The sequence below is a fragment of the Ochotona princeps genome, chromosome 14, assembly GCF_030435755.1.
Source record: "Ochotona princeps isolate mOchPri1 chromosome 14, mOchPri1.hap1, whole genome shotgun sequence".
Classification (NCBI taxonomy): Eukaryota; Metazoa; Chordata; class Mammalia; order Lagomorpha; family Ochotonidae; genus Ochotona; species Ochotona princeps.
In genome coordinates this window covers 10002341-10027511 of record NC_080845.1, presented here as the reverse complement: position 1 = coordinate 10027511, position 25171 = coordinate 10002341, and the positions used below count along the sequence as shown (strand labels likewise).

The 25171-nt window shown below is 53.4% G+C and overlaps 1 protein-coding gene across 2 annotated transcripts in view; it reads left to right on the top strand.

Annotated features, from left to right (window-relative positions):
- The window catches only part of GSN (gelsolin), a 52833-nt gene extending 33352 nt beyond the window's left edge, over nt 1-19481 (top strand). For both annotated transcript variants that reach the window (XM_058672109.1, XM_058672108.1), the window contains exons 4-17: nt 4631-4792; nt 6027-6176; nt 6805-6894; nt 8230-8362; nt 9639-9727; nt 9838-10053; nt 12120-12253; nt 14148-14238; nt 15142-15312; nt 15857-16031; nt 16674-16798; nt 16992-17069; nt 18524-18584; nt 19087-19481. In XM_058672109.1, the coding sequence (XP_058528092.1) occupies nt 4631-4792; nt 6027-6176; nt 6805-6894; nt 8230-8362; nt 9639-9727; nt 9838-10053; nt 12120-12253; nt 14148-14238; nt 15142-15312; nt 15857-16031; nt 16674-16798; nt 16992-17069; nt 18524-18584; nt 19087-19256 (1845 nt within the window). In that variant the 3' untranslated portion in view covers nt 19257-19481. The remainder of the gene's footprint in view (nt 1-4630; nt 4793-6026; nt 6177-6804; nt 6895-8229; nt 8363-9638; nt 9728-9837; nt 10054-12119; nt 12254-14147; nt 14239-15141; nt 15313-15856; nt 16032-16673; nt 16799-16991; nt 17070-18523; nt 18585-19086) is intronic.
- The last annotated feature ends 5690 nt before the right edge of the window (nt 19482-25171 follow it).

Genomic DNA, 25171 nt, shown 5'->3' with positions numbered 1-25171 from the left:
TCGGACAGGTGCGCTCATCTTTCAGCCATGTGGGGTGATGTGCGGAGGTCAGGGGTCAGCTTTGAGTGAACTAACCCCAAGTTCAAATCCTGGGCTCTTCCTAGCTGTGTGACCTTGGACAAAGCACACCTCCTCTCTGAGCCGCTGGCTCCCTATATTGATGTGAGTGGCAGAAAAATCCCTAGGGCTTCTTTGGGCTACATGACGCCCCTTCCTTCCCAGACCCCTGCCAACAGAGGGCCAGCCATGTGGTAGCTGTAGCATAGCACAATCTTAGTCACTTTCCTCTTTCTGTTTGATAGGTTCCACTTTGAATTCGTAAGAGTCTGGACCAGCCTCAGCTCCTTTCCCCAGCTCCTAGTGGCTGGGACGAAGCAGATCCTGGCTGAGTCCTACAGCCTGTGGTGCTGCTGGTGCCGCAGGTGGCCCTCTTGAGCCTGTTTGTCCTCTGCAGTCACCTGAGAGCCAGTTGCACCTGCCCTACCGGGTGAAGGGCGGCTGGGAAATGCCTTCTGTGGCTTGGCTCCTTGGCTGGTCAGAATATGGAAGGGACCTCCCTACCCCCCAGTTGTCATGGCCATGGGGACTCTATGGTTAGAATTCAGACCACTCATGTTTTCCTGGGTTGGGGGTGGCAACTGGGGCTTAGATAGGCTAAACAAATGCTCCAGGGTGGCACAGCAAGTTGGTGCCAGAGCCTGAAACACAGCCCAGACTTCCTGACAGGCAGCACCCTTGTGACCTCAGCTCTGAGCTGCGCTGTGTGGCCCTGGAGAAGTCTGGGCCTCGCCAGGCGCCCGGCTTTCGTGCAGCAGCTGTCCTGTGGGCCCGGGTGAGGCAACCGAGACTGAGTAAAGGGAGGGTGCCAAGGGGGCTCCGCCAAGGGCAGGGTGTGTCCTGGGAATGGGAGCCAGGGCTGGGTGTGGCTGGGCTCAATTCCCTGGAGCCTGTTGGTCTGTGCAGTTCTGTCCCATTCCCGCAGCCCGTTCTGGCCTCCATGCTGCAAGAGGGAGAAGGGCCAGGTGTTTTTGCGTCCCCTAGGACGGGAAATGGGAGAATGTTTGACCCAGGAGGAACTGGGGAGATGGGGGTCCCAGGGCCGGTCTATACCTCCGGGCATTTGATCTTACTGATTGTCCATGCATCATTCGTTCACTGAGCACTTGGCATGGCACTGTCACAGCAGCACAGCTTGTCACTGCTGCAATGGGGCAGGCTCTGCACCCGGGACATAGGTGCCACCGTGCTCACGCCCCATGGAGTGAGGCAGTTGAGGCCAGTGACTGAGACGGACTATGCAGCTGGTACAAGATGCTCATCCTCAAGCCTGTGTGTGTGTGAGCGATTCCTTGGAGTGCTCTAGTTGTGTCATTCATTTCATGCTGGCAAGTGGTTCCTAGTGTTAGCACCAGTTGGTACAGGACACTGAGGCACAGAGATGCCAGGCAATTTTTCCCACGTCACACAGTTCCTAAGTAATGGCACTGGGGTTCAGACCTCAGGGGTCCAGGGGCTGCCCAGAGCTGGGACAGAGTGGACATGGCCAGGCTCCGACGTCTTCAGCTGGGATGGGGCTCAGGATGCCCACCTTTATTAGCCAACCTCCTCTCCCCCAACCTCCCTACCTTGTCCTTGGGCTGACTGGGGACATTCTTGACCATGCCCAGGGGAATACTCCAGAGGGTAGGGTCCAGCCCAGGGCTGAAAGGCAGGCATCCCAGGTGGACCTGCGAGGTCCCAGGCTGGTCCTGTTTCTTGCCGACCCCACGTCCTCAGGCCGCCCCCGCACTTGGCCGGGCCTGAGGTTCTTGGCCTGGCACGCTCATCAATTATACAGGCAGAGGAGCTGGGCTTGTTATGCAAGACTTGTTCCCCTGAAAGCCTCTTCCTAGAGCCAATCAGGCCCTGGGAGTAAGAGGGGCAGGGAGCGGTGGGGCACCCAAAGGCTGTCTGGAGGGGCCTGCCCTTCTGGCTTCCTGACCCCCGCGTCCTCAAAGGTCACCACTCTGCAAGCCCATTCCCCATCCCTCGCTCTAGCTCCTCCTTCCCTTCCTCCTCCAACCCTCCCCTGTTTTCCAGCCCAAATCCTCCAGACCCCCTGGGGCCGGGTTATTTGAAACCCTTTGTGCAGAGGCAATCTGGGTTGGATCTTGGCCCGAGACCCTGGAAACACAATGGGAGACCCACAAAACCTTCCTCAGCCTTGAGGGTGGAGGGGACTGGCCCGTCAACGCAGTTTTTGGGTTTTTTTTGGTTTTGTTTTTTTGACTTATCAGCATGGGGGTAAGGGAAACATTATTCTGTTGTAAATATTGGCCTGGGAGAGCAGGACCAGCTTGTGGTAGAATGTAAACATTGCGTAAGTCCAGGCTTTAGAAAGTAAACGCCCCTCATTATTTTACCCATGGAGATGGACCAGAATAGTTTACAAAAAAATAGTTTAACTAGTTTAAGACATCCTAAGTTCATTTTGGCACAAGAAGAACATTCTTAGCATCTTCCTAATGTATATTCTGCATGAACTTTTTATTGCAGCATGAATTTACAATTTTTTTGCAACAAAATAAATCCATCTCTTACCTATTCTTTTCATAACTTTACAAGTACCCTTAATACCCAATGGTGATTAATATTTTCCTCTTTTTCTGCCTGTAACATATCTTCACTTTAGTATGGAAAGTGGCTTTTTAATAAATTTACCCTATTGCATTTTGTCCAAATATTATTTGATGCCCGTTTTTCTCACCTAAAGATTTACACTACAGAAAGCAACAGCCTATCCTAAAGTTTATAGCGAAAAAATTAGGAAAAGCCTGAAAAAGTTCCTGCCCCCGGCTTTTGGATTTCCACAAACATGTTTAAAGAACTTGCTCTTGCCTTTTTCTTTTGTTACTAATCTTTCCAGGTCGAATTTCCTGAATTAAAAAGGGTTCATTAGGATCCCCCTGGCCACAATCATTAGAAATCAAATATTGTTTTTATTTTCTAAATTAATTTATGGAGGACTTCCAAGAGCCAAGGTTTATGATGCAGAGCAAAGCTTTCCCTTTAAAAAGTATTTTCTGTTTTTGAGATGACAAACCTCAAAGGCATGCTTGATCAAATAACATGGAAGGATATAGACAAGGCAAAGGTGTGCGTCTCCCTATTTCCTTGTGTCTGAGGTATCGGTGGACATGGCTGTGGGTCCATTAGAGTCCTTTGGAAAAGCTGCTCACACCTGCCTCTCTGGATGCTCAGGCCAGGGCTGACAGGTGGACACGGCCCCTCCCTGGAAGGGAGGACTTGGGGGCAGGAGTGGTAAGACTCAACTCCACTGCCTGCTAGCTGGGCACCCTGGCATTATGGTGCTGGATCTCTGAATCTCAGTCCCGGTGGCAGAGGAAGCGCAGATCCCTCCCTGCGGGGCTCCTGTAAGGTGAGGAGCTAGGGCACTGCTTGCTGGAGGAGCTCCGTCTTCAGGCCCGCCTCCAGCATTCCTCAAGCTCTTCCTCCCCTCTCGCCAGCCAGTGGCTCTCAGAGCCTCTCCCCTCCCTCTCTCTCTGCCTCTGCTCCACTTACATCCCTGTGCCTCCAGGCCTCTCCCCACTCACCCCCACTCTAGAACCTCAACACCTCCCTGGTGGTGGGATGGTTGCTGTGTTGTGCGCAACCCCATCCCTGCTCCCCTCCGAGGTCCTGCCTACAGAGTAGCCATCCCTCTGTCTTCTTGAAAGGAGCCTGGGACAGGACAGGAAGACAAGGAGTCAGCCTGTGAAGAGGATGGCCCTGTTGAACCCAAGGGAGCATTGGAAGGACCTTGTGGTAATTCCAAGAAAGGATACCAGGGGGCGCTGCAGCCACCCGCATCCCAGAAACACCTGTCTACTCCAAAGGCTGCCTCCCATGCTGGGTGACCTTAATGACAGTGGCTCTCAGGAAGCCTGGTGTTGGGCAAAGGACGTGAGTTTTACAGATTCAGACATGCCTGGGCTGTGGCTTCTTGTGTGGACCCTGCGTTTCTCATCGGTGCGATGGATATAGTGATGAGAGCATAGCCTGTGTGAGCAAGGACCCAGCACTGTGGGGGTTATTGTTTCAGAAATGTTATCTTATTCCGTAAGATGGTACGCTGCTTGTGAAGCCAAAGGAGGCAGGTGCACTGACATAGGGTGTCCCAGCATCTCCATCACATCCATGTCCATCATTTCAGGTGTGTGTGTGCACTGTGGGTAGGGAGGCAGTAAGGAGCTCTCTCTACACTTGATCATGAACCTTCGTTGCAAGGAATCTCGTGTTTCGGGGTGGGGAGGGCTAGGGTGCCGCAGAATATCCTGTTGTGAAATGCTGGGTTTGAGAAAGGAATGTTCACGATTCTTGGACGCAAGGGGGTCTTTGTCCAAAGAGCGTGAGAGTCAAAGATGGAACAGTCATTTGGGGTCAGGCAGCTGTCAGCTGTGTGCTGGGCCAAACCCTTGCCCTTTCTGAACCTGGGTCTTTTTTCCTGTAGTGGTTCTAAGAATGACCCAGGCAAGGGCTGTGTGGGTTGACCTCCGTGTTGTCGGCAGGCCACTGATCCACAGGCCGCCTCAGTCCCGTCCGCCCCTCTGGTCCCTCTCTCCTGGACTAATGCTGTCTCTTGGTCCCCCAGAAAGGAGGCGTGGCATCGGGATTCAAGCACGTGGTCCCCAACGAGGTGGTGGTGCAGAGGCTCCTACAGGTCAAAGGGCGGCGTGTGGTCCGGGCCACCGAGGTGCCTGTGACCTGGGACAGCTTCAACAACGGCGACTGCTTCATCCTGGACCTGGGCAATGTGAGTGCTGGCCAGGCCTGACTCTGGGGAGGTGGATCCGGGAGTGGACACAAGGAGGGCACACCCCTGAGCTTTGTTGTGAGCCGCCCAGAGGTCCAGGCACGTACGTGTCTCGCGTGCAGTGGCTCCCATACGTGGCGTCTCAGAGCCTCATGCACATGGGTAGACCTTGAGTGTCACACAAGCTCACGCGCGTCCTCTGTTCATGTGCATGCCTTAGGTGCTGTTGTCCACATAGCTGCACATCTGTAAGCACATGGCAGAGGCGAGTTGAAATGCCCACTCTTGCCCACCACCAAGCCTGCACATGGGCATTATATTGAATGCACACATGTGCAGACTCCTGGATGTATGTCACACATGTACACTGTCTGTTTCCACCTTGTAGACGTGTGTGCTGCTTTGCATACTCTTGCCCATAAATCCATGTGAGTGTACACCCGCAGATGGACACAGCTGGACATCCTGTCCCACACCTTGTGTACACGTAGCACCGTGCACACCTAGCTGTGCACTGACTTAGTGGATGCTTTTTATAAGTGCGTGGATCCTGACCATACAGCTCTGTGGAGCTCACAAAGTGAGCACCCCCAGGAGGCCCTGGCTTGAGAAACCGCAGCCCAGTTACTCGGAAGGCCTCCGTTGCCCTGCCTCTGGTGCCCCATGCTCCCTGGGTAACCAGCATCTTGGGCTGACTCCTCGTGGTCCCCAAGGTTCCGTGAGGCTCATGCACGTTGCTGGACTGGATGTAGTTGCTCATTCTCTCATACAGCTCGGTCATGTGGGGAGGTCGTGGTCTACTTTCCCTCTGTTTCAATAAGAGGCAAAGGGGGCGGTTTCTGGCTTGGGGGCTGTCACGAGCTGCGCTGTTCTGAACAGTCTCACATAGGGATTTTGGTGGAAGAGGATCGCTTGTTTGCCGAGGGTCAGTCACTGTGCCCACATAGCTTGCCAAACAAGTAGCCCCATTTACCCTACCATCAGCAGGTGAAGATTTCTCTGCCCTGTCTAGGTGTAGCTGGAGCTGTGGAAAGGCAGGTGCCTAGACATGCACTCACATTCGTCTGCAGGAGTGCAGTGTGCTTGGATGCTGCATGTGCGTGACCCCTTGCAGCCCTCAGCTGGGCAAGCCCAGCACACGGTGAACTTGTGGCCACTCGACCTGGTGCTGTGTCACTGGGCAGGGCTTGTGTTGAGCCCGGGGGACTGACTTCCGGGGGACTCTGTCTTACAGGACATCTACCAGTGGTGCGGTTCCAGAAGCAACAAATTCGAACGACTGAAGGCCACGCAGGTGTCCAAGGGCATCCGGGACAATGAGCGCAGTGGCCGGGCCCGAGTGCACGTGTCTGAGGAGGGCTCTGAGCCCGAGGGCATGCTTCAGGTACCTGGGGATGCAGGGCAGGGGCCCATGTGGGCTCATGACTGCCCTCCGCCCTGTAACATAGTGTTTGGAGGAAGCCCTAAGTCCTGCTTGCTCTCCAGATCCTGGTGCTTTCCTCCAAGTCTCAGGACTTCAGATAAGCTTACCTGGCAGCTAGCTCCCAGACGGGGTGCCCATGGGGATGAGGCTGAGTTACATCCCTCAGCAGGGAGGATCTTGTCCCCTGAATGAGCTGGCCAGGATCTCTCGCAGGATGCCCTGGGGGTCAGCGTGATGCTGGCGCGAGGTCAGAGGAGACAGTTAAACTCAGAGTGCTCACCTCTCTTCTGGCTCCTCCTGGTAGTTCCTGGCCTGTGTAGTCCACCGCCTGATGGGCTGGCGAGCCTTCACGCCCCAAGGACCTGTCCATAGACACAGGTTCATCAGACAAAGGAGGAACCTGGGAGCCCAGGAGCCCTGCTCCTTGCCCTTGGCAGCTGTTCTCCTGGGCGCATCCGGGTCCTCCAGGTTTTAGAAGAAGCCAAGGGGGATTACCAGGAGGAGGAGGAGCCTGTTGGCAGTGCCCTGTTCCCTACACCCCAGTGCTACCCATGGCCATCCTTTCTTTCCCTCTTCCTGCGTCCTGCAGTATCTGGGCCCCAGGCCAGCTCTGCCCGAAGGTGCTGAAGACACGACCAAGGAGGATGCGGCCAACCGCAAGCTGGCCAAACTGTACAAGGTGAGCTGCAGGTGCATTGGGCCCTGGACACAGGGTCAGCACTGGGGTTGGGGGAGGCCGAGAGACCTGGCCTTTCCAGCCCCATGGCCTTGGCACCCTCTGAGTGGGTGGGCTCTGCCTTCTCACGGGGCTAGAGGGGGCCCATTCACACCCTGGAGGGAGAACAAGAGAACACAGTGAAGTCCAGACTCGTGCGGGACTCCCTGCTCTGTGAGGAGCGAGCCAAAGTCCTTAGGGAAGATAGAGAATAAAGCAAGTTGGGAAGATGCTTGGGGACAGATGAGAGCAGGGAGGGCAAGTGGGCAAGAAGGCCCACCGACGGTTATGCTTAGCAACGGTGCTTTTCATTTCTTCCGTGTGACTTTTGAAACTGGATTGAGGCTGATGCATGCGGCCGAGCTGTACTTGAAGGGCTCCCACGATTGCCCTCAGCAGGTATCTGTTGGCCCAGGGCCTTGCCGGTGTTGGGTCAGGCTTCTGCATTGGAATCACTGTGGTACATTTTGTTTTCTTAAAGTTTGGTGAACTTTTTATTTTGCAATGCTTTTTAGGCTTCTAGAAAAATTGCAAAGATGGTACAGAGTTCCCATGCATCTTTTACCTAGCCTTTCCTTAGCATCTTAACCAGGTACAAAATAAGAAAAGACATGTGGGTTCCACACTGGTAACTAAACTACGGACTCCATTCCAGCTTCCACAGGATTCCATATCAAGTTCTAGTCTGGGATACCACATCACAGTTAACTTTTTCTTGTTTAAAAAAATTATTTATTTGAAAGGCAGAGCAACAAATAGAAGAGAGAGGGGGGAGAGAGGAGATTGATCTTCTATCCATTGGTTCACTCCCCTGATGGCCGCAATGGCGGTCCAAGGGCAGGCTCCGGCGGGAGCCAGCAGCTTTATCCAGAGGTCCCCTGTGAGTGCAGAGGCCCAAGCACTTGGGCCATCCTCCACTGCTTTCCCAGCTGCGTCCACTGTGAGATTGGAAGTTGGGCAGCCGGGACTCGAACTGGTGTGTGCATGTGGGATATTGGCACAGCAGGTGGAGTCTTCATGTGCTCTAGTTCTGTTTATTTTTACTTCCATTCTGTCTTTTACCAGCGAGGCTGACTATCTTTCCAGCAAACTCCTCCTCCTTGGCCACCCACCTTCCTGCCTTCTCCTCCCCTCACCCCTCCCCTCCCCTGTGCAGCCTGCATGCTTTACCTGAATGTGGGCTGGCAGGTGCTCTCTGACTAAACAGGGAAGAATGAGGCCTGAAGAGCCCACGTGATGGGGTGGCCTGGTGGGCAGCTGCAGATATTCACTGCCTGGCCCCCCTCCCTCTCCCCGTAGGTCTCCAATGGCGCAGGTACCATGTCCGTCTCCCTGGTGGCGGATGAGAATCCCTTCGCGCAGGAGGCCCTCAAGTCGGAGGACTGCTTCATCCTGGACCATGGCACTGATGGGAAAATCTATGTCTGGAAAGGTACAGGGACCAGGGCAGGGCCCCAGGCAGCTTCCAGGAAGTGGCCCTGGGAGGGCAGCGAGGGTGCTGCATGGGAGGACCCTGGCGCTGTTAGCATTGGGTGCCTTGGGCTCATGCCCTGGCCTTGCCATCATCTTGCTTTGTGATGCTGGGTGCTTTACTTACCCTCTCCGGGCTGCAGAGTCCCTATCTGGGCTGACATTTATGTTGCCTGAGTGTATATCAGTTCTCAGAGAGGTTGTTTGCTGTCGTGTAAAACTCTGGGAAAGTCATCTGGCTGTGTGTGGACAGGTGCATTCTTTGGTTCACCGTGGAGTAAGTCATGGGGGACAGGCTTGCTGATTGTGGGATGGCTTCAGGCCACTTGGTCTGAAAGGGCCTCTGGTTTCCGTTTGGGCAACATCATGCTACAGGCCCTGGAACCCTTTGAGGGAGGTCTCAGGCCCATGGAGGTGTTGGCCCTGCTGTTTCTGCGAGGGCTGTGGGATGTTCTGACACTGTCAGGCCAGTTCTGGGGAAGAGACCTGGCCACTCTTCGCCCTCCTGCCCACCCATGCTGACCTGGCACTGGGAGGCTGGGAGAATTAGGCCTGGCCTAGCTGGCCAGGGGCTTGGCTGACATGGACATGTGCCCAGGGTAGGGGGTCAGAGAGCTGGGTGTTTGCTGGGACAGAGGTGGAACCGCAGCTTTTCTTGCTTGCTGGGGGCCTCCATCACGTCTTGCCACCTCTCCAGGACCGTGGCTTCCTTGTGTGTCCATGGACATGAGATAATAATGAAACAATCTCTGTATGGTTGTCAGGAACCCTGACAGACACCAAACTCTACAGATGTTCAAATCCGTTATCTAAAATGACACATACACGTGTGACCTGTGCATACCCTCCAGTGTGCTTGAAAACACCTCTGGATTACCTGTAATACCTCATACGTTGATTGTACACCATTTCATCCATAAGTATTCAGTGTAGGCAACTGTCACTGTGGCAAATGACAGTTTTGCTTTTTGAAACTTTCTGGAATTTTTTTTTTCTCACGCATCCACAGCTGTGGAACCTATAGATCCCCAAGCCAGATGAGATGGTTATGAATTCAAATCCAGGCCCCAGAACAGAGCACATCAGCATGGACCCAGAGCTCCGTGGCTGGTCAGCTCTGACCCTGGCCTTGGATGTCCATAGTTTGCACACAGGCAGGAAGGGAGATGTGGCACTCCCTTGCCGGGCTCAGCAGGATGCCAGGCCCCTAACCTGTTGCCTTCTCTGGCTACCGACAGGCAAGCAGGCCAACATGGAGGAGAGGAAGGCAGCCCTCAAGACGGCCTCCGACTTCATCTCTAAGATGAACTACGCCAAGCAGACGCAGGTGGGGTGTGGGTGTGGGGGAGGAGGCGCCCCGGGATACCGTGTCCCTCTCCTGGTGGCTGGGGTATCTGAGGCTGCACCTTACCATGCTCTTCCACCTGCCGTTGCCAGGTCTCTGTTCTGCCTGAGGGTGGTGAGACCCCACTGTTCAAGCAGTTCTTCAAGAACTGGCGAGACCCAGACCAAACAGATGGCCCCGGCCTGGGGTACCTCTCCAGCCACATTGCCCACGTGGAGCGGGTGCCCTTCGACGCGGCCACTCTGCACACATCCACCGCCATGGCTGCCCAGCACGGCATGGATGACGACGGTACTGGCCAGAAACAGGTACTGCAGCCGTGGGGGCACTGGGCTGAGTGTGCTCCCTGTCCGGCACCCAGGGACCCTGAAGCTGTTGCCCATCATGCTTTGCAGCAGTTAGGGTGAAATCCCTTTACGGCACTCAGTTTTTGTGACAGGTGTGGCCGGGGTTCTTGTTGCGTTGCAGCCCCTGGATCAAGCCCCTGGTCTGGGAGGGGAGCTGACCCAGCCATTGCATAGTGTTCAGACTAGTGAACCTGGTCATGGGAGGAAGCCCAGGGGAGGACACAGGAAGGGCAGGGGAAGGTGGGGCCCGGGGCAGCCTTCACAGGGATTCTTGGATGGGGTGTTAGCGTGCGGGTAAGACAAGGCCACTGGGTGTAGGGAGGAAGGAACTGTCCCCAGAGGTTGGTGCTGATGGTTTCCTTTGATAAGGACCTTGAATGCCAATTCCTAGGGTGTTGACTTGCTCCTGTAACCAGTGACTTAAAGGGGTTTCACAGGACAGCCTCAGTTCTATCCCTTAGAAAGTCACCGTGAACTTGGGTTTGGAGAAGGGGTGGGTGTTTGGCACAGTGGCCAAGACACCGCTTGGGATCCGCACATCCCGCGTCAGAGCTCCCGGATTCAATCCAAGTTCGGCTCCCAATTCCTGCTTCCTGCTGGTGTGCAGTGAGAACGTTTGTCAGTGATGGTTGAGTAGCTGGGTCCCTGCTGCTCTTGGGAGACTGGATTGAGTTCCTGGCTCCTGGGCCCTTCTGGAGTGAAGTACTGGATGGTGGGGAATCACTCTGTCTGCCTCTCGAGTAACAAGCACAAGTAAACATTCTTCCAAAAAGGAAAATGGGCTGGCTGCAGGAGACTGCCAGAAGGGGGGCTGAAGTCACGGTCTGGAGAGGTGGGGTGGCATTCAGAGGTGCTTGTCAGGTCAGATCCACTGCAGGAGAACACTGATTATATTCCCAATGATCAAGGTAGCACAAGTGTTGTTCATTTTAACTTGTTGGTGTCTTTGATATTTTTCTTATTCACCCATTATTTCCATGGTGGTCAAGACTGAGCTCTGGCAGGACAGCTGTGTGGTCTGGACCAAGTTCCTTAACCTCTCTGATCTTCACTTCCTCACCTGTGAAATGGGGCTAATCTCAGTCCATCACCTTTAAGTGTTTTCCAAATCTGGTGGGCTTGTTTCCTGGGTCATGATGGCCTTGGAATGTCCACCAGGTGGCGCTACAGGCCTTGGGGCAGCTAGGAAAATAGTGGCGTCACCAGAGCAGCGGGCACCTGTCGCTAGGGGTGGCATCCAGGCTGTTCAGTAGTGGAAGAGACATTAGTGAGAACAGCCCGTAGTCTTGGGCTGGATAGTGCTGGGTTTTCATGAATAAACTCTGAGCTTCACAACGATGCTCTAAGGAAGGTACTGCTAGTTTTTACATTGTAGTTGAGAGGCACAGAGAGAAACAGAGAAACTGAGAAGACAGTGAGCTCCCATCCCCTGGATGCAAGAACTAAGGCTAGGATGGAGCCAACCCAGGGCTCCTACACAGGTGCAGGAGCCTAGCCACTTGAGCTGTCCCTGCAGCCTGCCGCTCATATCTGCCTTAGTAGGAAGCTGGGGTCAAGAGATGGAACTGGCTTAGACCCGGAGACTCTGACACAGGCTGAGGGCATTGTAGCTGCCAGGCTAAATACCTGCCCTGTAGGCCCTGTTACCGCGTGAGGAAGGTGAGGCTCAGAGAGGTCCCACAACTTGCTAAGATCATTCCCCGTAAGGGGGTGGAACCTTCTTTTGGTCTGGGTCTGGCTGTGAGCCCTCCTCATGCTGCATTCACGAGGAGTTGCTGGAATGTTCCCTGTGTGCTGATGGCACCACAGCAGGAAGCCTGGGATTCTGCCCCAGCGCGGCCTGCTGGGAGCTGTGTGAGTTGGGTAGATTTTTTAAGTTCCATGTGGGCCCAATGACCAATGACAAGCTTGGGAAACAGACAACCATTGTCTGCTCCTGATCTGCCATTCTGTGGTTCCCAGGCGGTTTGAACTGGGGGTGGGATGGGAGTGGGGGACGGGGACTGACCTTGGCTTTGCCCTGGCAGATCTGGAGGATTGAGGGCTCCAACAAAGTTCCTGTGGACCCTGCAACATACGGGCAGTTCTACGGCGGAGACAGCTACATCATCCTGTACAACTACCGCCACGGTGGCCGCCAGGGCCAGATCATCTACAACTGGTGAGGGGCCCTGGGGGTGGTGAGGGGTACACTGGCTGGGCCCTGAGCATGGCTACAAGGGATGAGTGTAGGATATGGTCAGCCATACTCTCTTGGGAAGGATCTCATCCATGGAGTGACACCACTGTCTCATTCCTCCAAATTACTTTGCAATGATTCTTATCCAAACAGTACATGTTCGTTGGAAGGACAGACTTTCTACAAGGTCATGCCAAGTGTTGTTCACACCAGGGTCTCCCCTCCCACAGAGGTCTTCCGTGTTAAAATCCTTTGAAACAACACAGAATGCCTTGGTATGGTTCAAACATCATAACAGAATAGAAAGGTTGAGAAATCCTCCCCCCTTCCCCGTTTCTGTTTTCCACATTCACCAAACCCCACCCATTTGTAGGTAACTGCTCTTATATTTTCCGGTATGTCTTTCCAGTAAAGCTTTATGCAAATATCCGTAACTGTGACCCTATGCCTAGTCCTTGCCCTTCCTCACCCAGCAGGCAGCATGCCGCAGCTGGGGGCGTGGGCCTCATCCTGTGCTCAGAGCACTTCCTGGAGACCTGTGTCTGCAGCATTTCCCTGAGTGGGTTATTTAACAAACACATGGGGCTGGGGAGGCAGGTGTGGGTGGATCCAGAGTCCAGCCCTGGTGGGGAGGGGGCTCGCCGTGGTTAGCATCCTTAGGCAATCATCATTTTGAGCATGTAGAGGAGACCTGTGGAGGAAGTGCCCAGAGGGGGATTTTCTGCGCCAAAGAGTCAAAGCACTTGTCACTTGTTGCTTGGATAGATAACCTGCAATTTCCCTTGCTGGCTATATTTATAGCAGTCTTCATTCCCATCAGTAGTCAGTGAGAAGGCCGCCTCCCCCACCCACAGCTCAGGGCTCCAGCTGACAGGTTAAAAAATTGCTGTCTCCAGGTGTTGCAGTTTGTATTTCTCTTACTATACTATCTCAAACTTTTTTTAAAAATGGATTTGGCAACCAGGTTTCGTATGTGTGTGTGTGTGTGTGTGTGTGTGTGTGTTTAACCTTTGGTTTTGAGATAGTTTCAGGCTTGCTGGAAAGGTACAGGAATTGTTCAAATAGTTCTCATGGATCCCGGGTTTGACTCTGTTCTGTTCTGTAACATTGTGCACTGACCCCTGCACTTGACCTGACCATCCCCACAGATGCCCCTTCCTGGTCTTGGGACCACCCTGGGGGCCCTCACAGCACTGGCACTCAAGTTGTTTTGTTCTTCCTCGTGTCAATGACAGAATGCCTCGCCTTCCCTTTTGTTTCACAACCTTGCCGCTTTGCAAGGGTTCTGATCAGTTGGCCTGGAGATAGGCTGTCAAAACCTGACAGCCTCAAACTTTCAAAAGTACTGTGTTTGTGTATTGGGCATGTGTGTGTGTCTAGACAATGTGCATAAGGCTTTAAAACAAACAAAAAAACTAGCTGTATTGGCATGTAGATGTGTCAGATTCTGCTTGTTCACTCAAGTAACGTGTGCTGATTATGGGAAATCAGCGGAGCAGCAAGGGGTGGGGCAGAAAGCCCCGCTTCCCTCTCAGGGAAGTCCCCAGGGACTCTGCGATCAGTGTAACCCGCTGGGGCTGAATCAGCTGACACCTTGGTCACCTGCAAAGTGTCACCTTGTGACCTGCAAAGCATCCTGGCCATTTTCCACTTGTCAGATCCCAGGCCGTGGCTGTCCAGCGTGGATGACCAGCCAGTCCCCTGAGCACCACACTGAGGTTGGAGTCCAGCCTATGTGGGTGAAGCGCAGCTGACAGAGGGTGTTGGTTTGGTCTGGCCGTGCTCTCTTTCCTTCGGGGTCTCAGTTTTGTTGTCTGTAAATGTAGGGGTGAGTGGGTGTCGCAGGCCCAGGATTTAGTCTTGCTTCCTCTTGCAGGCAGGGGGCCCAGTCTACCCAGGATGAGGTTGCTGCGTCTGCCATCTTGACTGCCCAACTGGATGAGGAGCTGGGAGGGACCCCTGTCCAGGTGAGCCAGCCCACTGCCTCTCTGGCCTACAGCTTGTCCCTCTGGTAACTCATCCCTGACTACCCATCCATCCGTTCCATCCATTAACCACCCCCAAATCCTCACCCATTTACTCACTTATCCATCCATCGTGCCTGGCACTGCATCAGCGACCATGGGACACACAGACACTACCAGTTGCACTGAAGAGCTTTACATACCAGGAGAGATAGACACTCAGCAGAGACACACACCCAAGGACATGTAGTCACACACTGATGCATGCAGAGTGAAGACACTCAGACCTATGGCACAGGCCACGTGGCAGAGCAGTTCAGAGCATGGCTGTGAGCCAGCCCACTGGAGTTGAATCCTGACTCCCTCCGGGTAACTTGGGCAGTTGCTTAGGACCTTTGTGCACCTACATTCTCAAAATGGGAATCCCAGCGATACCCCATCTCCCAGGACTGCTGTGCGGACCAAGAGGTGACATTTGGGAAGTATCTAGAGCCATGCTTGGCATGGCAGTCCCATCATCTCTTTGATGAGGCTCCTTCAGAGGAGCGGATGCCGCAGCTGAGGCCTCACAGGTGCATAGGAGTTGGTACCTTGCAGGTCGTGGGTAGACTGTGTGTACAAAGGCCCTTAGGCAGGAGAGAGTGCTGGGCGTTGACGTGAGGGGAAGGCACCTTGACAGGAGGCTGGAGGGGTACTTGGAGGGGCCACAGCAGCCAGAGGCCACACTTGATCTTGATCCTGACAAGGAGAGGAAGTTGCTGGATGGTAAAGTTGAAATGGAAGGATTCCTGATTGAGAGGTCTGCCTCGCTGTCACATGAGGCCCTGGTGGGTGACAGGGTCACCTCACGCAGGAGGCCAGATGCCCACCCCAGCTTACCCATCTCCCCTTCTGTGTCTTTCCCAGAGCCGTGTGGTTCAAGGCAAGGAGCCTGCCCACCTCATGAGCCTGTTCGGCGGGAAGCCCATGATTATCTATAAGGGTGGCACCTCCCGCGAGGGTGGCCAGACAGCTCCTGCCAGCACACGCCTCTTCCAGGTCCGGGCCAGCAGCTCTGGTGCCACGCGAGCTGTGGAGGTAAGGTACAGATCCCCAACCCACAGGAGGCTTTGCCCCTCCTGTGCCTCTTGGCTTCACGGGCAAAATGAGGTCCTGGGGTGCAGGATTGAGGTGCCCTGGCAGCAAGATTATCTGTTTTAGACTTCTCCCCAATTTCCCTTGCATGCCTTCCACGATGGGCAGGTCACTACCTTTAATGCGGAACATTCTGGACACTGTTCCTGGTTGCATTCCGCACGGCCACGGTCCCTTGTGTAGTGGAAGGTACAGCCCTGGATGTAAAGACCCAGGATGGCCTGAGAAGCCACGAGGAGAATGGGACTATTGCCTCCTTTGTTCTGGGCATTCAACCTCTGATAACACAGCCCAAAATTTTAGGGTCTCCTTGACTGGCCCCAGTGTATTCATGATTCGAAGGAATCAGTTAAATCTGTCAGCGTGCAGAGCCTATGACCCAGGCTCTGCTGGGATGAACTCCCGTGGGACCCTGTCTAGGAGCTGGCTGTGCAGCAAGCTCTCTCCTGATGGACAGCTTCCTGACTGACGCACACTGCCCTCCCAGGTCCTCCCCAAGGCCGGTGCACTCAACTCCAATGACGCCTTTGTCCTGAAGACCCCGTCAGCCACCTACCTGTGGGTGGGTGCAGGAGCAAGCGAGGCAGAGAAGACAGGGGCCCAGGAGCTGCTCAAGGTGCTGCGGGCCCAGCCAGTGCAGGTGGCCGAAGGCAGCGAGCCAGGTAGGAGCTGTGGTCGGGCTGTGCACCCAAGAGAGCTCAGAGTGGGCTGGTGCAATCTGGGAGGGCTGCTGGAGGAGGCAGTTGTTTGCTAGGAGGCAGCACTAACAGCGTCTGAGGGACAGTGGCCTCCATGTCTGGGATCTCCATGTGGAATGCTGGCTTTGCATGCAGCAGCTTAACTTGCTGTGCCACAGTGCTGGTCCCAGAACAAGACTTTTAATTGTGTTTCATTAGAATGAATTTAAATTCCAGTAGCCACACATGGACAGCACAGAAAAGGAGTGGGTAGAGTGGGAATGTGGGGACTGGAGGCCAACCAGAGGAGCTTCCTGATTTTACCATTTACCAGTTCTGTGGCCTTGGAGGAGTTGCTTAGCCTCTCTGAGCTGAGAGGGAGTAACTGTCCCCATCCCACAATGATGCTGTAAACAGCCTCACGCTAGAGTTTGCGTTGGCTGTGTGTCTGCTGCCAAGTTGGTTCTCACGGGGACTCTCTTTCATCACCTCCGGCTGCCCCAGACCCCTTGACTCTGCACCCTGGGGTTTTAGAGCGGTTGGCAGGGTCTCCCAGGACCAATGCGGTCTGCGAGAGGACCCTGGGCAGCCCTAGGCAGCTGGTGTGGCCTCCCCCACCCTCAACAGATGCTTTTTGGGAGGCCCTGGGCGGGAAGGCCACCTACCGCACGTCCCCGCGGCTCAAGGACAAGAAGATGGACGCCCACCCTCCTCGTCTCTTTGCCTGCTCCAACAAGATTGGCCGCTTTGTGGTGAGCACCCTGGCAGACACCTTGGGAGGCACTGGGAGAGGGTGGGGCAGGGCCAGGAAGTGGCTGGCAGGAAGGAAACAGTGCCCCACCCCCCAACATGGGCCCGTTCCACTCGGCCCAGAGGATGCCCACCTCAGAAAGGGAGCAGGCGAGTCCTGCTGACACCCCTCTCATCATCTCTGCTCCCTCCCAGATTGAGGAGGTTCCTGGCGAGCTCATGCAGGAAGACCTGGCAACCGATGACGTCATGCTCCTGGACACCTGGGACCAGGTGTGTGAGGGAGGACAGGGGGAGGCTTTCCCTGCAAGAGGGAGAAAAGAAGCTAGATGGGTAGCCTTAGGATGACTGCCTGAGGCCCTGAGGAGGCACAGTAGGTGCACTGCTGCTACAAGCCGCTCCTCCTCTCGGAGTCTCTATTTCTTCACCTGTCAGATGGCAGTGATGATGCCAGCCTGGCAGGGGGCACCACCTTGAAAGTCCGGGCAGCATGAAAGCACCCACCAGGTGGCCTCCTGGTTCTTTCCCAGGCTGATGGGAAATATGACTTACACTAACACTCCTGGCAGGCATGGGAGGCCCGGTGTCACCTGGAGGTTTGGAAGTGGCTGAGGGCCCTCTGATTTTCCTAGGGAAAGCTAGGGTGTAGGACTTGGTGGAGAAAGTGCTATCCATCCATTCAGGCAGTATTAATGGCGTCCGTGCTCTGTGCCACATGCTCCCTGTTGTGGAAAGGAGCAGTGAAACCAACCAGAGTGATGCCCTGCCCTTGTGGGGCCCGGTGGGCGTGCCTGGACATGAACAACCCTCCTGACCAAGCTGACTGTTCGCTGAGTTCTAAGGGCTAGCGGATGACCGGCCACGAAGGCCGGGACCAGTGCTTCTTCACAGGATCAGCCAACTGGCTTTTGCATCTCTAGCCGCCCCACTGTGGTTCTGGGGGTCCCTGAGTCCGCCAGCTCCTGTGTTAATTCGTTCACTCAGTCAGTATTTATCAGGCATCAGGGCTTGCAGCAGATGCTTTGTGTTGGGAGTCAGTCCTGTGATAGGCCAAGTAGACGTCACACCTGCCAGAGAAGGGCTTCCGGTCCAGGAGGGAGCTCGTTTGCAAGCTAGCGAGAGCAGCTGAGTCTGGTCTTCTGTCGTCTGATGTCATGCTGTCTGTGCCGGGTGCTCCTTTGCACACCACAGAGCTTGAGCCTGAGCTGATTTTAAATTCCAAGCGTCAGACCCAGGTTGACCAAGACACACAGGAACTGACACTGTGGAGTCTGAGTGAATACACAAGACTATCTGCTCATTTGTTGAGCAAAAATGTCTTGGAAGGGTCAATTCACAGAATGTGTTTGATGGTACCTGGCTGGAGGCAGCAATGGGTGAAGCAGGCTGAGATGGGGAGGCCTGATGGCATGGTGAGGCCTGAGGCAAAGTGGAACTCCTCTGTGTAGGGCCAGTTGTCACTCAGCTTTAGTCACGTGACCATGGCAGCCCAGGCCTGTCAGATCCAAGTTTCCAAGAGAAATTGTAACTGGAGGTTTATGTTATCAGCTGCTGAGAAAGACAGCCACCCAGGCCAGGCTGGTGGGTGGGCAGACAGCATTGGAGGTCTCCCATCCTTCCAGTCCTTGCCCAGGGCTTGGTCTAGGCTGCCACCTGCTGCCGGTGCTGATCGAGGCAGTGACTGTCCAGCGCAGCTCATGTCTGATTCTTTTCCCATCACGTTCCAGGTCTTTGTGTGGGTTGGAAAGGATTCCCAGGAAGAGGAGAAGACTGAAGCCTTGACCTCAGGTGAGGACTCAAGGGTTCCGGGGCTCCACTGCCTGCCGAGTGGGAGCAGCAGCTTCTGGGGCAGGGTGTTGGGAGAAGGGGCGGGGACTCGCTCCTCCGTGGTTGGTAAGAAAGGACTGGATATGTGGCCCCCAGAACTCCCCGGACCTGCACCTCTCAGTGCTGAAAAGCAGATCCCTGACAGTTACTGCAGCGTACAGCTGGATAGCAGGCTGGGAACCCCAAAACAGGTCCTTTAATGTCTTCCCACTGAAGGTGTGGGCTGCTCCATCCAAAGAGGGATGCGAGCGTTATGAAGTAGGGACGCCTATGCTGTGCCTTCCAGGCAGTCTGGGGGAGCACCCATAGGGTGCCACCAGCTCCAGGGCAGGCTGCTGGTGTCCAGGCCAGGAGTGGGGAAGCAGGGACAGTTGGACCCAGACCGTGTTTTTTGGCCGCCCCGCCCCTGGCGAGGGAGGCACTGAGATTCCTTGGGGCTTCTCTTTCCCACCTGTGTCTGCAGCCAAGCGCTACATCGAGACAGACCCAGCGAATCGGGACAGGCGGACGCCCATCACGGTGGTGAAGCAAGGCTTTGAGCCGCCCTCCTTTGTGGGCTGGTTCCTGGGCTGGGATGATGACTACTGGTCTGTGGACCCCCTGGACAGGGCCCTGGCTGAGCTGGCTGCCTAGGAAGGCCAGGGTCACCCATGTCACCAGTCAGTGCCTTTTAGAACTGTCCGTGTCTCCAAGAGGCCTGCGGGGGTGTGTATGTGTGTGTGTTTCTCTCTTTCCTTTTTTTTTTTTTTTTTTAAATAGTAGCCAAAAACAGCCCTGCAAAACTTCAGGGTCCTTGCAAAATTGTCTCCAGTATCTGTGCTTTGGAAATGAGATACAATAAAAGCCTTTTGAAGGGTGCTGGTCTCGTGTGGTTTATCTGCTTTCTCACTGGCTTGCCAGCTCCTAGCTAGCGGGGTGTCCCACACAGCTGTTGTCCTGTGTGAGTGAGTCCTGGTGTGTCAGAGAGCCCACAGGCCTGTGTGTCTGCATGAGCCTGTGCACCTGTACACCGGCCACACCCCCAGCAGGACGTCAAGCCCACGCTCCAGGAGGCAGACACAGCACCGTCACAGGAACCGCAATTGTGGGGGCCTACCAGGGTGACTCCTCTGTGTCCCTTGGGGACCCATGGATGCTGAATGGTCAGGAGGTTCCAGCACCCCCATTTGGCACATTTGCCACCAAACAGGCGCAAGGAACTTGCTGCAGCACAGACCCTGTGTCTTGCCGGACCCTCCCAAGTCTCCTTTCATGTTTCCTGCCCTTGTTCTGTGCCAACTACCTCACTCTGCTCCTGTCCTGGTTCTGCAGGGAAAACTCCCACGCATGGGATTCTAGAGCCAAAACCAGCAAGAAGTTCATGGGATGGGAGGCTGTGAGTATGTGTATGTGTGCGCGTGCATGAATGCATGTGTTTACCTCGTGGTTTCCAAAGCTCACTGATCACTGAGATCACCCAGGGAACTTTTTCAAAGCATAAATTCCTCAGGAGCCCTACCCCGAGAGACTGCTGAGGCTGGTGAAGAAGAAATGTCCCCAGTGAGGCACGGGGGCAAGATCAATCATTCCATACAGAAGTGCAGCAGGTTCAGGGGCAAGTGGTGCTGATGAGAACCGTGGGCCCTCGAGACCAGGCAGCCCAACAAGGCTGGAGCAGAAGGCAGGATGCCAGACCCAGAAACTGGGAGTGGCCAGGGACCTTGCCATGCCAGGGAGCTTGGAATCAGTGTTGTAATCCCCAAAGGCTTGCTTTCAGGGGCAAAGCAAACACTGAACAAATGGAAAGTGCTGGAACAGTAGCAGGATATCACTTGAAGCTGCTAGGGCTTTTGCCACAGGCAGGTAGAGGCCTGTCTGGACAAAGTCAGGGCACTTCCTGGACGTTGGAGGAGGTTTGCTCGCAGGGCACCTGCCCAGGCATTCTTCAGTGGCAATGTCGTCTCTCCACAAAGGTCTGAATAAGACATTGGTTGGGGCAACAGACTTTTTCCTGAACACTAAAGAGAGACTCCGGGTGTGCATCTTTTCAGCCACATGTTTTCCTGGCAGCTTTAGATTTTATTAAATCCTGCAATAGAGAAGCCATTGTGAATTGCCAGGACCAGTGCCAAAGGGCTGTCTTTTAGGAACAAGTTGGCTTGGGCTCGGATTCTGTGTTCCACGTTGGGCAATTTGGTTTCACCGGGTATTTTATATTTGTGTTAGGCATTAGAGATGCACATTTAAAAAAGACATTTCCGGGCCCGGCGGCTTGGCCTAGTGGCTAAAGTCCTCGCCTTGAACGCCCCAGGATCCCATATGGGCGCTGGTTCTAATCCCGGCAGCTCCACTTCCCATCCAGCTCCCTGCTTGTGGCCTGGGAAAGAAGTCGAGGGCAGCCCAAGACTTTGGGACCCTTGACCCGCGTGGGAGATCCAGAAGAGGTTCCTGGTTCCCGGCTTCGGACCGGCACAGCACCGGCCCGTTGCAGCTCACTTGGGGAGTGAAACATCGGATGGAAGATCTTCCTCTCTGTCTCTCCTCCTCTCTGTATATCTGACTTTGTAATAAAATAAATAAATCTTAAAAAAAAAAAGATTTGCATCTACAAATCATACAAAATCTGTAAAAAAAAAAAAAAGACATTTCCCTGAGTCTCAAATTTTCCACCAGCAAAAGGGTAATGATATGTACTAGGCAGAGAGTCAGTGAAGGATAAAGGAGTAGAGAACTTTCCAGTAGTCTTGGTGCCTTATCCCTGCATTGTTAAATCAAGCCACCCCTTCCAGGCCAATTCAGCACATACAATTTCTGATGATGTACCTCTATGTCCTCCACCATGAAGACACTGTGATAAGCTTATGAATTCTGAGATCTGTTGTTGATGCCATGAATCTGCCCAGAGTTTTCATGTGTACTGAACGCTGTTCCAACTCTACCGCATTTGTATTCACAGCAGAGTGCCACCCCTAACCAATACAGGGTGAATGAATGGAGTAAGACAATTTCTCACCTCATGGGGCTGCTCATTTCATTTTTAAGTGTGTTCTAGCTCTTTCATCTTTTAAAATAAATCCTGGTCCTATTCTTACTCTTCATCTATGTCTCTGTTTTGAATTCTCATGTGTGGAGACAAGGACATGGAACATCTTGCTGTGGACTGTCCTATGTGGTAGACCTGGAACGTCTCCACACCAGTTATTTATTAATAACATATTACCTAGCTGGAGGTGGTAACCTACAGAGGTTGATAGCTGGGCCTTCAAGGGAGACCTGGGCTCAAATCTTCATCCACTGTTGAATCCTACCAGCCACACAATCTTTGTGGCTTCCTGGGTGACAAGATGGAAATAAATGCAGTGTCTACTGGTGAGGAGCATTTTGAAGATTTAAGGAAGTCATGCTTAGTTCAACATCTGACCTGCTTATGCACTCAAACATAGTAAACACAAAAGGGGCTTAGCCACCTAAAGGCTGGCATCCCGCATGGGCACTGGTTTGATTCTCAGTTGCTCCACTTCAGATTCAGCTCCCTGCCAGTGCCCCTGGGAAAGCAATGGAAGATGGCCCAAGTACTTGGGCTCCTGCACCCTCATGAGAGACCCAGATGAAGCTTCTGGCTCCTGGTTTTGATCTGACCCAACTGTGCCATTGCGACCAGTAGAGAAATGAACCAGTCATGAAAGATTTCTCTCTCTCTCTCTCTCTCTCTCTCTGTAACTCTTTTCCTCTCTCTGTAACTCTGCCTTTCAAATAAAAGAAAATTTTAAAACAAAACAAAAAGTCAACGGACTTAGTCCCCAGCAGCACCAGGGTGACTCCCAGCCATAGTTGGGAGGGAGCTAGACGAAGTCCTGTGTTCCCAGGAAGCAGGTGGATGGCCACTGGGGGCCCAGCATCTGTGATGACAACCTGTTGCTCGAAACAAGAATTATTAACTGCAACAGGTCCTATGCCTGTGCCACCTGGTAACATTCAGATGGCTTCATTTCTAGCCATTTTGTTTCCAGAATCTTTTAGAGAGATTTCCCAGCTCAATACAGCTACTAAATTTCCAGAGCTTCCTAAAACCCTGGTTTTAGTACTGGCTGCAATTTCCTTTCTCTCCAAGAACACTCCTGGCTGTAAGGTGGGTGGAAAAGGCTGCATCCTGTTGGTGACTGTGAGTCCATTAGGCGAGTCCCAGCCTGGGCCGAGCAGACGACCTGAGCTGAGCAGTTTCACCATCAGGAAGCATCCCAAGTTCACGTCCCAGGTTGGTTGGTGTAGCAGGAATGACACTTCGGAACTGTGATGTTCAAGCTGGGGGTTGTAGGACACTGGGGATACTTCCGTGATCTCACGGAATCAGACGTCATGGAAGACACCTGATTCCAGTTCCATTTTTAAAGTGGTAATAAAAGTCACACTTAGATGCAAAACGGAGAAATCAGCTGGATGTACAGCCTGTGTTGCTTGTAACTCTTTCATAACTGGTTAGTAGTATTTCTATTTTTGAAAGAACCTCATTTGTCACTTTGTGGTGTTTCACTTAATTTTTAAAGGTGTATTTATTTATTTGAAAAGCAGAGTTAGAGAAGAACAGAGAGAGCAACCTGCCATTTATTGGCTCACTTCCCAAATGCCCACAGCCCAGGGGTGCTTGGAACCCCATTTAGGTGTCTCACACAGGTGGCAGGGCGTAAGTATTTGAGCCATCCTCTGCTGCTTTCCCAGGCACATCAGCAGGGAGCTGGGTCACATTAGGGCAGCCAGCGTTCTCCCAGCTCTCGTATGGGATGCCAGGGTCACAAGCAGCTGCTTAACCTCACGTGACACAGCAACTGCCCCCTACTTTATAGGGTTTTAGTTGTGAAACATATCTTAAACATTCTATCAGAGCATAACTTGCTTTGAAAAAATAAAAAAAAGGTTTGACCCTATAAAGACAGTCAGAAAGCCAGTAGTGAATGCGTGAAGACTTCAGACCGTGAGGATCCCAAGATACACAGTGAAAAGGCCGTAAGCTCAACATCTGTGGAACCCTTGGTTCTCCTCACTCCGGCCATTGTGCTGGTGTATGCTGGGGCCACACGTGCCTGAGTTCCCTGATTTATACTGAACTTGAGCTAGATTTTTTTTTAAGGCTTGCTGGAGTGTGAATGCAAAGTCGTATAAATTCTAACAGTCTTCAAAACTTGTGATCTACATGTAAAATGGCTGGTGGTCCTGGTGTGTGGATGGATGCATTAAAGAGCCCTTGCCACCAGCGGCAGTCATAGATCTGGGTTTGAATCCCAGGTCTGCTCCTTACTGACCATGTGACCTTGGCTAGCTCTGAACCTTGGAGCATCAGCGCTCTCATCTGTGAAGTGGGGTTGATACATGTTGGAACGCGGCATCCGGTGAGCTCTCGCTGGCCCTTGAAAATCCGGGGGAGAGGGTGTAAATCTCGTACCGGGCCGTACCCATATCCGCAGCAGGTCTCCAAGGTGAAATGGGGGTGATGACGTCTCTGTGTCATCAAGCTGCTTTGAGGATGAAATGATGGGCTGGATGTGCAAGTTTTGAGCACAGGGCTGAGTGACTAGGGCTCCACAAATGGAAGTCATTGAGTCTAGGCAGCTTTTCAAGGTTGGTTGGTGCAGGAACACCTTAGGGGTTTTCCACTAGATTTCTCTTTTTAAGTAAAGATTTTGGTTTTTGGTATAATTAGCTGAATGGAAGCAAGAAGTGGTTTCTGTCCTGCTTAGAGAAAGGTAAGGCAAAGGAAGCCAGTCTAGCCTTTGAGGGGACATGCCGGGGCAAATGCAGTGTTGGCATCCCAGGAGTGGGGACATGGAGGGTAGTGGGTGGGCTACAGCCTCTTTGTTCCTCTCAGAGTCTACAGGTAAGCCAAGGCTGCTGGCCCAGGACTGGGGTGTGGGGGACGCACCACTTCTTCTTCTTCTTTTTTTTTTTAGATTTATTTACTTTTATTGGAAAGTCAGATATACAGAGAGGAGGAGAGACAGAGAGGAAGATCTTCCATCTGATGATTCACTCCCCAAGTGGCCACAACGGCTGTAGGTGAGCCAATCCGAAGCCAGGAGCCGGGAGCTTCATCCGCGTCTCCCACACGGGTGCAAGATCCCAAAGCTTTGGGCCATCCTTGACTGCTTTTCCAGGCCACAAGCAGGGAGCTGGATGGGAAGCAGGGCCGCCGGGATTAGAACCGGTGCCCATATGGGATCCCGGGGCGTTCAAGGGAGGATCTTAACCGCTATGCTAACACGCCGGGCCTGACACACCACTTCTGAAACAACTAGAATGTAACCATCACCCAAAGCGAATGAGGTAACATGCCCATGGTTTATTATGTCCACAGTTTATTACATACAAAGCATATGACTTAGCATCCCCACAGTTTATTGAGCGTGCTGTCGGGAAGGGCGCTGTGGGAAGAGACTCAAGCCGTGCCTCTTTCACCCAGAGCTCCTCTCTCACTTCCTTCCTACCGAAAGATTTGATTGCAACCTGCTGGGTTCTGAGTTCTCCAGGCATAAAAGCATGGACTGTGGAGTTTCTGCAGATAAGGGTGCCATGGCCTA